A 14897-nucleotide genomic window follows, 5' to 3' on the forward strand; every position below is an offset into this window, starting at 1 on the left:
CAGAGTCCTGTCATACTATCCAGGTCTGTGCAAAAACAATTTGAGTTTCTACGTTTAAAAATCCACCCTTCCAGAAACAAGTCTCTCACCGTTGTAATAGACCCGCTTCAGCCCCCAGCTGTGCCCTGGACACGTATGTAAATTGATTGCCCCCCATCTATCTTCAAAGTTCGTACTGTTACGTCACTTTTTTATGGCAGTTTTGGAGCCGTGGCTTCTTCCTTGCTGAGGAGCCTTTCAGGTTATGTCGATATAGGACTCGTTTTACTGTGGATATAGATACTTTGGTGCCTGTTTTCTCCAGTATCTTCACAATATCCTTTGCTGTTGTTCTGGGATTGATTTTTACTTTTCGCACTAAAGTATGTTCATCTCTAGGAGACAGAATACGTCTCCTTCCTGAGTGGTATGACGGCTGCGTGGTCCCATGGTGTTAATACTTGCATACTATAGTTTGTACAGGTGAATGTGGTACCTTCAGGCGTTTGGAAATTGCTCCCAAGGATGAAGCAGACTTGTAGAGGTATACAATTATTTTTCGGAGGTCTTGGCTGATTTCATTTGATATTCTCATGATGTCAAGCAAAGAGGCACTGAGTTTGAAGGTAGGCCTTGAAATATATCCACAGATACACCTCCAATTGGCTCAAATTAGGTCAATTAGCCTATCGGAAGCATCTAAAGCCATGACATAATTTTCTGGAATTTTCAATTTTTTTTAAAGGCACAGTCAAAACTACTGGTAAACTACTGACACACTGGAATTGTGATGCAGTGAGTTATAAGTGAAATAATCTGTCTGTAAACAATTGTTCGAAGAATTACTTGTGTCATGCGCAAAGTAGATGTCCTTACCGACTTGCCAAAACTATAGTTTGTTAACAAGACATTTGTGAAGTGGTTGAAAAACTAGTTTTAATGACTCCAACCTAAGTGTATGTACATTTCCGACTTCAACTGTATATCCATCCTGCCCTGCCTTATTAACATCTTTGAAAGCCATGTTAACAAACAGATCACCGACCATTTCGAATCCCACCGTACCTTCTCCAATATGCAATCTGGTTTCCGAGCTGGTCATGGGTGCACCTCAACCATGCTCAAGGTCCTAAACGATATCATAACCGCCATCAATAAAAGACCGTACTGTGCAGCCGTCTTCATTGACATGGCCAAGGCATTCGACTCTGTCAATCCCTGCATTCTTATCGGCTAAATAGGCAAGACTAAATAGCCTTGCCTTGTCAAATGAATGCCTCGCCTGGTTCACCAACTACTTCTCAGATAGAGTTCAGTGTGTGAAATTGGAGGGCCTGTTGTCCAGACCTTTGACAGTCTCTATGGGGGTGCCACAGGGTTCATTTCTCAGGCTGAATCTTTTCTCTGTATATATCAATGATGTCGCTTTTGCTGCTGGTGATTCTCTGATCCATCTCTACGCAGACAACACCATTCTGTATACATCTGGCCCTTCTTTGGACACTGTGCTAACAAACATCCCAACAAGCTTCAACACCATACAACACTCCTTCCGTGGCCTCCAACTGCTTTTAAATGCTAGTAAAACTAAGTGCATGCACTTCAACCAATTGCTGCCCGCACCCTCCCGCCCGACTAGCATCACTACTCTGGATGGTTCTGACACCTAGGTATATGTAGACAACTACATATACAAATACCTAGGTGTCTAGTTAGACTGTAAACTCCTTCCAGACTCACATTAAGCATCTCCAATCCAAAAATACATCTAGAATTGGATTCCTATTTTGCAACAAAGCTTCCTTCCCTCATGCTGCCAAACATACCCTCGTAAGACTGACTATCTACCGATCCTTGACTTCGCCGATGTAATTTACAAAATAACCTCCAACACTCTGTACTCTGTCACCAAAGCCCCATATACTAGCCACCACTGCGACCGGTATGCTCTCGTTGTCTGGCCCACACTACATATTCGTTGCCTAACCCACTGGCTCCAGGTCATCTAAAAGTCTTTGCTAGGTAAAGCCCTGCCTTATCTAAGCTCACTGGTCACCATAGCAACACCCACACGTAGCATGCGCTCCAGCAGGTATATTTCACAAGTCATCCCGAAAGCCAACACTTCGTTTGGCCGCCTTTCCTTCCAGTTCTCTGCTGCCAATGACTGGAACGAATTTCAAAAGTCACTGAAGCTGGAGTCTTATATCTCCCTCTCTAACTTTAAGCATCAGCTGTCAGAAGAGCTTAGCGATCACTGTACCTGTACACAGCCAATCTGTAAATAGCACAACCAACTACCTCATCCCCATATTATTATTTGGAACATCTAGGTCTACATTTTAAGAAGTCGAATGGAGCGGCTATTTTCTTGAGGGAAAAGTGATCATTTGAAACAGGTCCTATAGGCTACACTTAATGAGTTAAGTGTTACTTTTGTTGTGATAGGCCTACATACCTGAGAATGTCTTAGAAATCGAAATGTCGGTATAGGGACAGAGTTTAGTCACAATTCAACGGATCAGACATGAGGCACAATATGGCAGGGTCTAAAGGAAATTACGGACTACAAAAATAACACCAGCCACTCACGGACACCGACATCTTGCTTCCAGACAAACTAAACACCTTCTTTGCACGCTTTGAGGATAATACAGTGCCACTGATGTGGCCCGCTACCATGGTCTGTGGGCCCCCCCTGTCCTTCTCCGTGGCCGACGTCAATAAGACATTTAAACGTGTTAAACCCCGCAAGGCTGCTGGCCCAGACGGTATCCTTACACGCATCCTCAGAGCATGCGCAGACCAGCTGGCTGGTGTGTTCCAGTCTGCTGTCCCCACATGCTTCAAGATAGCCACCAATGTTCTTGTACCCAAGAAGGCAAAGATAACTGAACTAAATTACTATCGCCCCATAGCACTCACTTCTTTCATCTTGAAGTGCTTTGAGAGACTAGTCAAAGATCATATCACCTCCACCTTACCTTCCACCTTAGACCCACTTCAGTTTGCATGCCGCCCCAACAGGTCCACCGACGATGCAATCGCCATCACACTGCACACTGTCTTAACCCATCTGGGCAAGAGGAATACCTATGTAAGAATGCTGTTCATTGACTATAGCTCAGCATTCAACACCATAGTACCCTCCAAGCTCATCATTTAGCTTGAGGCCCTGGGTCTGAAACACGCATTGTGCAAATAGATCCTGCACTTTCTGACAGGCCGCCCCCAGGTGGTGAAGGTAGGAAACAACATCTCCTCTTCGCTGATCCTCAACACTGGGACCCCACAAGGGTTCGTGCTCAGCCCCCTCCTATACTCCCTGTTCACCCATAACTGCGTGGCCATGCACGTCTCCAATTCAATCATCAAGTTTGCAGAAGACACAACAGTAGTGGGCTTGATTACCGACAACGACGAGACAGCAAACAGGGAGGAGGTGAGAGCATTTGGAGTGTGGTGTCAGGAAAACAACCTCTCACTCAACATCAACAAAACAAAGGAGATGATCAGGACATCAGGAAACAGCAGAGGGAGCACCCCCCTATTCACATCAACGAGACGGCAGTGGAGAAGGTGGAAAGTTTTAAGTTCCTCGGTATACACATCACGGACAAACTGAAATGGTCCACCCACACAGAAGACAGCTTGGTGAAGAAGGCACAACAACGCCTCTTCAACCTCAGGAGGAAATTTGTCTTGTCACCTGAAACCCTCACAAACATTTACAGATGCACAATTGAGAGCATCCTGTCGGGGTGTATCACCGCCTGGTACGGCAACTGCACCGCCCTCAACCACAAGGCTCTCCAGATGGTGGTGCGGTCTGCACAATGAATCACCGGGGGTAAACTACCTGTCCTCCAGGACACCTACAGCACCCGATGTCACAGAAAGGCCAAAAAGATCATCAAGGACAACAACCACCCGAGCCACTGTCTGTTCACCCCACTACCATCCAGAAGGCGAGGTCAGTACATGTGCATCAAAGCTGGGACCAAAAGACTGAAAAACAGCTTCTATCTCAAGGCCATCAGACTGTTAAGCAGCCATCACTAACACAGAGAGGCTGCTGCCTACATACAGACTTGAATCATTGGCCACTTTAATACATGGATCACTAGTCACTTTAAATAATGCCACTTTAATCATATTTACATATCTTACATTACTCATCTCATATGCATATACTGTATTTTAAACCATCTATTGCATCTTGCCTATGCTGCTCAGTCATCGCTCCTCCATAGATTTATATGTACGTGTCCTTATTCCATCTGTTTAGATTTGTGTGTATTAGGTAATTGTTGGATTGTTGGGGAATTGTTATTTTACTTGTTAGATATTACTGCACTGTCATAACCAGAAACACAAGCATTTCGCTACACTCGCATTAACATCTGCTAACCATGTGTATGTGACCAATAAAATGTGATTTGATTTGGGGGAAAAATATTGGCTGCATGATGCAAAAAAAGGCAAGCTCTCTGATCCTTGCACTTCCCCAGAGAAAGAGACAATTGCATTGCAACTCTGCCTGTGTGGCAAAAACGTTAAGAGAACTCTTGTCAATGGACAATGGAATTAAAATTACAAAGTGAAAGTTAAATGAGAAGGAAAGGCTACAATGACCAAAATCCAACAGGAAGGCTGCTATTTATAATCTGAAGGGAGTTGTTATTTGTAGGCTAACTGTAGGACGGTAAGAAGCGCAGTAGCATTATGGCTAGCCTCAATTAGCCAAGTTAGCTACACTATATATACAAAGGAATGTGGACACCTCGTCAAATTAGTGGATTCGTCAATTTCAACCACACCCGTATAAAATCCAGCACACAGCCACGCAATCTCCATTAGGGGAACATAATGGCCTTACTGAAGAGCTCAGTGACTTTCAACATGGCACCGTCATAGGATGCCACCTTTCCAACAAGTCAGTCCGTCAAATTTCTGCCCTGCTAGAGCTGCTCTTGTCAACTGTAAGTGCTGTTATTGTAAAGTGGAAACGTCTAGTAGTAACAACGGCTCAGCCGTGAAGTGGTAGGCCACACAAGGTCACCGAACGGGACCAACGAGTGCTGAAGCGCGAAGTAAGAATCGTCTGTCCCTGGTTGCAAAACTCACTACCGAGTTCCAAACTGCCTCTGGAAGCAACGTCAGTGCAAGAACTGTTCGTTGGAAGCTTCATGAAATGGGTTTCCATGGCTGAGCAGCCTAATATTACCATGCGCAATGCCAAGCGTCGGTTGGAGTGGTATAAAGCTGCACTGCTTGGACTCCGGAGCAGTGGAAACATGTTCTCTGGAGTGATCAATCACGCTTCACCATCTGGCAGTCCGACGGACAAATCTGGGTTTGGAGGATGCTAGGAGACTGCTACCTGCCCCAATGCATAGTGCCAACTGTAAAGTTTGGTGGAGGAGGAATAATGGTCTAGGGCTGTTTTTCATGGTTCGGGCTAGGCCCCTTAGTTCCAATGAAAGGAAATCTTAACTCTACAGCATACAATTGTCATCTAGACAATTCTGTGCTTCCAACTTTGTGGCAATAGTTGGGGAAGGCCCCTCCTGTTTCAGCATGAAAATGCCCCCATGCACAAAGCGAGGTCCATACAGAAATTGTTTATCGAGATTGGTGTGGAAGAACTTGTCTGCCCTGCACAGAGCACTGACTTCAACCACATTGAACACCTTTGGGATGAATTGGAATGCCAACTGCCAACATTAGTGCCCAACCTCACCAATGCTCTTGTGGCTGAATTGAAGCAAGTCCCTGCAGTAATGTAGAGTGGAGGAATCAAAATGTTCAGTTTTGAAAAACCCAATTCTAACATTTAATCCTATCCGATTGCCAAAATACGATCTAAATACTTTTTTGGTGCCGGATGGTGAGGACCATGTCTCATCGCCTAACTGGAGTTGGTTTAACAGTTGTTGGAATTAATGGTTTTAGAGCACCCCTGTCTCCGAGAGCACATGCAGGAAAATCTTTTCTGAATGGGAGGAAAAGGACATTCTTTTGGACGAAGCAGTCATGACACCTTTTGGACTGTCTTTCAAATAAAATCACATTTTATTTGACACATACGTCAAACACAACAAGTGTAGACCTTACCGTGAAATGCTTACTTGCAAGCCCCTAACCCACAATGCAGTTCAAGAAACAGAGTTCAGAAAATATTTACTAAATGAACTAAAATAAAAAATATTATAAAAAGTAACAACAATAAATTACATAAAAATAGCGAGGCTATATACTGTACATGGGGTACTAGGACCCAAGTCAATGTGCGGTGGTACAGGTTAGTCGAGGTAATTTGTACATGTAGGTAGTGGTAAAGTGACTATGCATAGATAACAAACAGCGAGGAGCAGCAGTGTAAAAACAAAGGGGGGGAGGGTCAATGTAAATAGTCTGTGTGGCTACTTGATTAGCTGTTCAGAAGTCTTATAGCTTGGGGGTAGAAGCTGTTAAGGAGCCTTTTGGACCTAGAATTGGTGCTACTGTACTGCTTACCGTCCGGTAGCAGAGAGAACCGTCTATGACTTGGGTGACTGGAGTTTTGTTTTTTCTCCCCAATTTTGTGGTATCCAATTGGTAGTTACAGTCTTGTCTCATCGCTGCAACTCTGGACTTGGGAGAGGTGAATGCCGAGAGCGGTGCATCCTCCGAAACACAACACAGCCAAGCCGCACTGCTTCTTGGCACAATGTCCACTTAACCCTGAAGCCATTCGCACCAATGTGTCGGAGGAAACACTGTACACCTGGCGACTGTGTCAGCGTGCACTGCGCCCGGGCCGCCACAGGAGTCGCTAGTGCGCGATGGGTGATATGACTGATATGACATGATTTGGAATGGCACACACCTGTCTATATAAGGTCCCACAGTTGACATGGCTTGTCAGAGCAAAAACCAAGCTATGAGGTCGAAGGAATTGTCCGTAGAGCTCCAAGACAGGATTTTGTCAAGGCACAGATCTGTGTCTGCAGCAAATGTCTGCAGCATTGAAGGTCCCCAGGAACACAGTGCCCTACATCATTCTTAAATGGAAGATGTTTGGAACCACCAAGACTCTTCCTAGAGCTGGCCTCCTGGCCGAACTGAGCAATCGGGGGGAGAAGGGCTTTTGGTCAGGGAGGTGACCAAGAACCGGATTGTCACTCTGACAGAGCTCTAGGGTTTATTTTTGGAGATGGAAGAACCTTCCAGAAGGACAGCCATCTCTGCAGCACTCCACCAATCAGGCCTTTATGGTGGAGTAGCTAGAAGAAAGCCACACCTGAGTAATGTAGAGAAGAATGGGAGAAACTCCTCAAATAAAGGTGTGCCAAGCTGTCACGTTCTGACCATAGTTCTTGTGTGTTTTCCTTGTTTTAGTGTTGGTCAGGACGTGAGCTGGGTGGGCATTCTATGTTGTGTGTCTAGTTTGTCTATTTCTATGTTTGGCCTGATATGGTTCTCAATCAGAGGCGGGTGTTAGTCATTGTCGTTTATTGTTTTGTAGTTAGTTCATGTTAAGTGTCTCTTATTAAAGAACCATGAACTATAACCACGCTGCGTTTTGGTCCGCCTCTCCTTCCCAGGAAGAAAGCGTTGCAGAACCACCCACCACAACAGGACCAAGCGGCGTGGTGAAAAGCAGCAACAGCAGGAGAGGCAGCAGCAGCAGCAACAGCAGCAAGAGAGGCAGAACTATTTGAAAAAATGGACTTGGGAGGAGATCCTAGACGGGAAAGTCCCCAGGGAACAGCCAGGAGATTATCGCTGCCCCAAAGAAGAGCTGGAGGCAGCGAAGGCGGAGAGGCGCTGGTATGAGGAGGCAGCACGGCAGCGTGGATGGAAGCCCGAGAGTCAGCCCCAAAAATGTATTGGGGGGTGGCACACAGGGAGTATGGCGAAGCCAGGTAGGAGACCTGCGCCAACTTCCTGTGCTTACCGGAGGGCGAGAGAGACCGGGTAGGCACCGTGTTATGCTGTGGAGCGCACGGTGTCCCCAGTGCGGGTGCATAGCCTGGTGCGGTACATACCAGCTCCTCGGATCGGCCGGGCTAGAGTGGGCATCGAGCCAAGTACCATGAAGCCGGCTCAACGCATCTGGTCTCCAGTGCGTCTCCTTGGGCCGGCGTACAGGGCACCAGCCTTGCGCATGGTGTCCCCGGTTTGCCTGCACAGCCCAGTGCGGGCTATTCCACCTTGCAGCACTGGCAGGGCGACCGGGAGCATTCAACCAGGTAAGGTTGGGCAGGCTCGGTGCTCAAGAGCTCCAGTGCGCCTGCACGGTCCGGTCTATCCAGTACCACCTCCACGCATCAGCCCTCCGGTGGCAGCTCCCCGCACTCGCCCTGAGGTGCGTGTCCTCGGCCCAGTACCACCAGTGCCGGCACCACGCACCAGGCCTACAGTGAGCCTTGTCTCTCCAGCGCTGCCAGAGCCTTCCTCCTCTCCAGCGCTGCCAGAGTCTCCCATCTGTCCAGAGCTGCTAGAGTCTCCCGTCTGTCCAGAGCTGCTAGAGTCTCCCGTCTGTCCAGAGCTGCTAGAGTCTCCCGTCTGTCCAGAGCTGCTAGAGTCTCCCGTCTGTCCAGAGCTGCTAGAGTCTCCCGTCTGTCCAGAGCTGCTAGAGTCTCCCGTCTGTCCAGAGCTGCTAGAGTCTCCCGTCTGTCCAGAGCTGCTAGAGTCTCCCGTCTGTCCAGAGCTGCTAGAGTCTCCCGTCTGACCAGAGCTGCTAGAGTCTCCCGTCTGTCCAGATCTGCTAGAGTCCCTCGTCTGTCCAGATCTGCTAGAGTCCCTCGTCTGTCCAGATCTGCTAGAGTCCCTCGTCTGTCCAGAGCTGCTAGAGTCTCCCGTCTGTCCAGAGCTGCTAGAGTCTACCGTCTGTCATGAGCCACCAGAGCTGCCAGTCAGCATGGAGCCGCCAGTCAGCATGGAGCCGCCAGAGCCGACCAGTCAGCCAGGATCCTCCAGAGCCGCCAGTCAGCCAGGATCTGCCAGAGCCGCCAGTCAGCCAGGATCTGCCAGATCCGCCAGTCAGCCAGGATCTGCCAGAGCCGCCAGTCAGCCAGGATCTGCCAGAGCCGCCAGGATCTGCCAGAGAAGCCAGTCAACCAGGATCCGCCAGAGCCGCCAGTCATCCAGGATCCGCCAGAGCCGCCAGTCAGCCAGGATCCGCCAGAGCCGTCAGTCAGCCAGAAGCCGCCAGAGCCGTCAACCAGCCTGAGCTACCTCTCAGTCCTGAGCTACCTCTCAGTCCTGAGCTACCTCTCAGTCCTGAGCTACCTCTCAGTCCTGAGCTACCTCTCAGTCCTGAGCTACCTCTCAGTCCTGAGCTACCTCTCGGTCCTGAGCTACCTCTCGGTCCTGAGCTACCTCTCGGTCCTGAGCTACCTCTCGGTCCTGAGCTACCCCTCGGTCCTGAGCTACCCCTCGGTCCTGAGCTACCCCTCGGTCCTGAGCTACCCCTCGGTCATGAACTACCCTTCAGTCCTGAGCTACCTCAGTCCCGAGGACCCTTTGTTAGGGTTCCTAGGCCAAGGTCGGCGGCGAGGGTTGCCACTCAAAGGACGCTAAGGAGGTGGACTAAGACAATTATGGAGTGGGGTCAACGTCCAGCGCCAGAGCCGCCACCGCGGACAGATGCCCACCCGGGACCCTCCCCTATAGGTTTAGGTTGTGCGGTCGGAGTCCGCACCTTGGGGGGGGGGGGGGGGTACTGTCACGTTCTGACCATAGTTCTTGTGTGTTTTCCTTGTTTTAGTGTTGGTCAGGACGTGAGCTGGGTGGGCATTCTATGTAGTGTGTCTAGTTTGTCTATTTCTATGTTTGGCCTGATATGGTTCTCAATCAGAGGCAGGTGTTGATCATTGTCTCTGATTGGGAAGCCTGTTTTGTGTTGGGTTTTGTGGGTGGTTGTTTCCTGTCTTTGTGTTTTCTGCACCAGTTAGGACTGTTTCGGTTTTCACGTTTATTGTTTTGTAGTTAGTTCATGTTAAGTGTCTCTTATTAAATAACCATGAACTATAACCAAGCTGCGTTTTGGTCCGCCTCTCCTTCCCAGGAAGAAAGCCGTTACACAAGCCTCATACCCAAGAAGACTCAATGCTGTAATCGCTGCCAAATTTGCTTCAACACATTACTGAGTAAAGGGTCTGAATACTTATGTAAATGTGATATTTCAGTTTTTATTTGTAATAATTTATCAAAAATTTAAAATAAATTTTTTTACGGTTTTTGCTTTGTCATTATGGGGTATTGTGTCTATTGATGAGGGAAAAAAGAATGTAATCAATTTTAGAACAAGGCTGTAACGTACCAAAATGTGGAAAAAGTCAAATGGTCTGAATACTTTTCGAAGGCACTATATGTTGGTAAATTAGCTTAAAGCTTGTTTAAAAGAACTTGTGAAAGAGATTGGTATGTTTTTCCACCATATAATCACGGCGTGGGGTTGTTCAATTACTAATTACTATTATTACTTATTAATTGATGTATTTCTTTCAAATCTATCACTTTGTTGTACTTTTTTTTGCAAAATGCTATATAGCCACCTCACTCTTAGAGAAATAAGTTGTATTGCTAGGTTTAACACAGTCAAATGTAACAATTAACTACATTTTTAGAAAGAAATCTACAAATAATACATTTGTTACATTAATATACTGTATATATTTTTTAAACATCATTCTATACAGTAATATGAGATGTTTATATGAGAAAATTTACATTTGATATTTTAGTCATTTAGCAGATGCTCTTATCCAGAGACACGGGTAAGTGCATTCATCTTAACCCCTGTAGGTCTAAGCCATTAGATTGCAAAATCTACTAAGCTACGATATGGAATTGTTTTGAAGATGCACTCTCAAATTCTTTTCAACATTTCAGCCTGTAGTTTAGAAAGTTGTGTTCACGAGTCAAAAGTGATCCCGTTTTTTGGAGTGCTGTGTCATCCAATTGTGTACTACGTCATTCATTTCATATTATATGTTAGGTTCTACAAATACATTGAATACAATAGCAATTTGAATACATGTATGTAAACGAATCCAATTCGTACGGTATGTTACACATTTGTTGTGCTTAAGATCCTGGAGTGCATCTTTAAGATGGATCATTTAGACTACGACTTAGAATTGTAGGGCCCCTGTAGGCATAAAAAAATACATAAAAACCTGATTTGATGAAATATGGATATTGGCCTTTAACTGCTATAGCCCATAGAAACCTGTTAAATAACACATTTGTAGATAAGGAATAATGTTTTGAAGAGTGTCCTATGTCTGAAAGATATAAGACATTTTAAAAGCACTATTTACCGCTATGTACATTATGACATTTTTACAGCCTAGTACTGTGTTACCTTCAGATGACTCCCCTAACACTTGTGTGCGTCGTAGAGCAAAACAACCAGTTGCTGAGAGTTTCCCCTTTCCATATTGGCGATCCGCTTTCGAAATTATACGTTTGTAGCTCCAAAGTATTTAGTCAGCCACCAATTGTGCAAGTTCTCCCACTTAAAAAGATGAGAGAGGCCTGTAATTTTCATCATAGGTACACTTCAACTATGACAGACAAAATGAGGGAAAAAAATCCAGAAAATTACATTGTAGGATTTTTTATGAATTTATTTGCATATTGTGGTGGAAAATAAGTATTTGATCAATAACAAAAGTTTATCTCAATACACCCTTTGTGGCGATGACAGAGGTCAAACGTTTTCTGTAAGTCTTCACAAGGTTTTCACACACTGTTGCTGGTATTTTGGTCCATTCCTCCATGATCTCCTCTAGAGCAGTGATGTTTTGGGGCTGTTGCTGGGCAACACGGACTTTCAACTCCCTCCAAAGATTTTCTATGGGGTTGAGATCTGGAGACTGGCTGGGCCACTCCAGGACCTTGAAATGCTTCTTACGAAGCCACTCCTTCGTTGCCCGGGTGGTGTGTTTGGGATCATTGTCATGCTGAAAGACCCAGCCATGTTTCATCCTCAATGCCCTTGTGATGGAAGGAGGTTTTCACTCAAAATCTCACGATACATGGCCCCATTAATTCTTTCCTTTACACGGATCAGTCGTCCTGGTCCCTTTGCAAAAAACAGCCCCAAAGCATGATGTTTCCACCCCCATGCTTCACAGTAGGTATGGTGTTCTCAGCATTCTTTGTCCTCCAAACACGACGAGTTGAGTTTTTACCAAAAAGTTATATTTTGGTTTCATCTGACCATATGACATTCTCCCAATCCTCTTCTGGATCATCCAAATGCTCTCTAGCAAACTTCAGACGGGCCTGGACATGTACTGGCTTAAGCAGGGGGACACGTCTGGCACTGCAGGATTTGAGTCCCTGGCGGCATAGTGTGGTACTGATGGTAGGCTTTGTTACTTTGGTCCCAGCTCTCTGCAGGTCATTCACTAGGTCCCCTCGTGTGGTTCTGGCATTTTTGCTCACCGTTCTTGTGATCATTTTGACCCCACGGGGTGAGATCTTGAGTGGAGCCCCAGATCGAGGGAGATTATCAGTGGTCTTGTATGTCTTCCATTTCCTAATAATTGCTCCCACAGTTGATTTCTTCAAACCAAGCTGCTTACCTATTGCAGATTCAGTCTTCCCAGCCTGGTGCAGGTCTACAATTTTGTTTCTGGTGTCCTTTGACAGCTCTTTGGTCTTGGCCATAGTAGAGTTTGGAGTGTGACTGTTTGAGGTTGTGGACAGGTGTCTTTTATACTGATAACAAGTTCAAACAGGTGCCATTAATACAGGTAACATTTGGAGGACAGAGGAGCCTCTTAAAGAAGAAGTTACAGGTCTGTGAGAGCCAGAAATGTTGCTTGTTTGTAGGTGACCAAATACTTATTTTCCACCATAATTTGCAAATAAATTCATAAAAAATCCTACAATGCTATTTTCTGGATTTTCTTTTCTCATTTTGTCTGTCATAGTTGAAGTGTACCTATGATGAAAATTACAGGCCTCTCTCATCTTTTTAAGTGGGAGAACTTGCACAATTGGTGGCTGACTAAATACTTTTTTGCCCCACTGTACTACAATACCCATCCCTATCCCACTACCCATAAGATCCATATTAGTCACTCTTCGGCCCACGGGCCTGGGAGGGCAGCACTTCTTCCAACATCTTCTGTCGATCCTCTGCAGATATTTCCCAGAAAACATTCAGCCATTACACAACAGTGCACATTTTCTGTGATCTGAACACACGGTTTCTGGGGTCCACATGCTGAAATGGGAACATTCACTGTTGCAGTTGGCCCTTCTCTACCCTCAACCCTTCTCACTGCCTCTGCATACGTAACACCCTGTCCTACTCTGACTTTAGCCATCTGTATCTGTTTCACTTTTACCAAATGAGTCTCATCTTGACGATTTTCTTGTCCATATCCTCTTGTGTAGAAAACCACTGCTTTCACAAGCCCCGTGTTATGGAATAAGCTTTATATCAGTGGAAAGAGGGTATAGAAGAAGAAGCGATAAGTCTTTAACATTTGTACATTTTATGTGGACACCAAGAAGAGTAGATGCTACATGTGCAAGAGCTAATGGGGATCCTAATAAACTTAACAAATCATGGGGACATGTTCAATATTCAAAATGACGTCACTGTGTGACGTGCATGTGCATCCAAGGTGAGACAATCACATGTCATAGTCAAATATACAGGAACTGAAAATCTGAGAACAGTAATATTTTACACACACATGAAGGTACCCATAAGCAATCATAATAAGCAATCAAAAAACACAAATGTTTTGGAAATGTAAAGGCTCATTAATGACTCAAATGTAGCCTGGGTTGAGCTGCAGTTGAGCTACAGCACTGGCTGATCCCGAATCAGTCTAATGGCCAGATCTTTACAACGAGTGGAAACTCTGAGAGCTGCGCTGAGAGCAGATAGCATCATTCCTCCTTGCATCATCCCAGAGGGAGGCTTAAAGAGGAGGCCGACAGACAGAGGGTCTCAGAAGAGCAATAGTTTTGACAAGGTATGAGGCCATGCCGGATTCGTGCATCATGCTGTTGGCTCATCTCACACACTCTGTGCCTCTAGAGACGAGGAACAGGTGGACACACCTCCTCACATGGACTAGTCGTTAACTTCCCAAATGGCCTAAAAGCAATACCACAAAATAACTGAGAAACTCTTGCCAACTCTGCTCGTCTGTCTAACAAAAGGAACGACCTGACTTAAACTAATCCAGAGACATTCATCTCACCTTCGCTCACTGAGATACAAAAACACATTTCGCACACACACACACCTCTTCCACATGCTCTCTTATCCTGACTCCAGAGGTCACACACACTTTTACAAACATGCTCAAACTCTTACAGTCCCAATTAAATTACATACGAACTCTCTCACGTTTATTGTCATTCTGTAACACATACAAACTCTCCATCGATCCCTTATTTTCCCCTTTCACTCACTCACTCACTCACTCACTCACTCACTCACTCACTCACATAGTCACTCACACACTCACCTGGCAGGAGGGCACAGGTCCACAGCAGCAGGCTGCAGTAGTATTCCATTTGTGTGAAAGAGTGTGTATGTTTGGGGGGCTGATCCTGTGCTCTCGTTTCAAGGCTTCTGCTCTTATTGACTCCACTGCTATTCCACAGCCTCACTATATCTGAGGGAAGTAGGAGGGGGCTAGCTCTGGTTGACTGAGGCACAGCTGAGAGGTGTATATAGTGCATATACGGCCAGGACTTGATGCTTCCTCACCTATCAATGTGGACTTTCTTTCATGCATGCACGAACGAACGCACACACCCACACACACACATTCACTCTCAGATACAAACAGACTCATTCACACTCTTACTGTATACAAACATCAAATCCTATTTTATTAGTCACATGCGCTGAATACAACAGATGTAGACCTTGCAGTGAAATG

General features: G+C 45.8%; 1 protein-coding gene across 1 annotated transcript in view; it reads right to left on the reverse strand.

Moving 5' to 3' along the window:
- Positions 1-14657, reverse strand: part of itga11b (integrin, alpha 11b) — an 85720-nt gene extending 71063 nt beyond the window's left edge. The window contains exon 1 of the mRNA XM_031801739.1: positions 14478-14657. Within this exon, the coding sequence (XP_031657599.1) occupies positions 14478-14526 (49 nt within the window). The 5' untranslated portion in view covers positions 14527-14657. The remainder of the gene's footprint in view (positions 1-14477) is intronic.
- Positions 14658-14897: the final 240 nt, after the last annotated feature.

Source organism: Oncorhynchus kisutch, linkage group LG22 (genome assembly GCF_002021735.2).
Source record: "Oncorhynchus kisutch isolate 150728-3 linkage group LG22, Okis_V2, whole genome shotgun sequence".
In the NCBI taxonomy this organism is placed as follows: domain Eukaryota; kingdom Metazoa; phylum Chordata; class Actinopteri; order Salmoniformes; family Salmonidae; genus Oncorhynchus; species Oncorhynchus kisutch.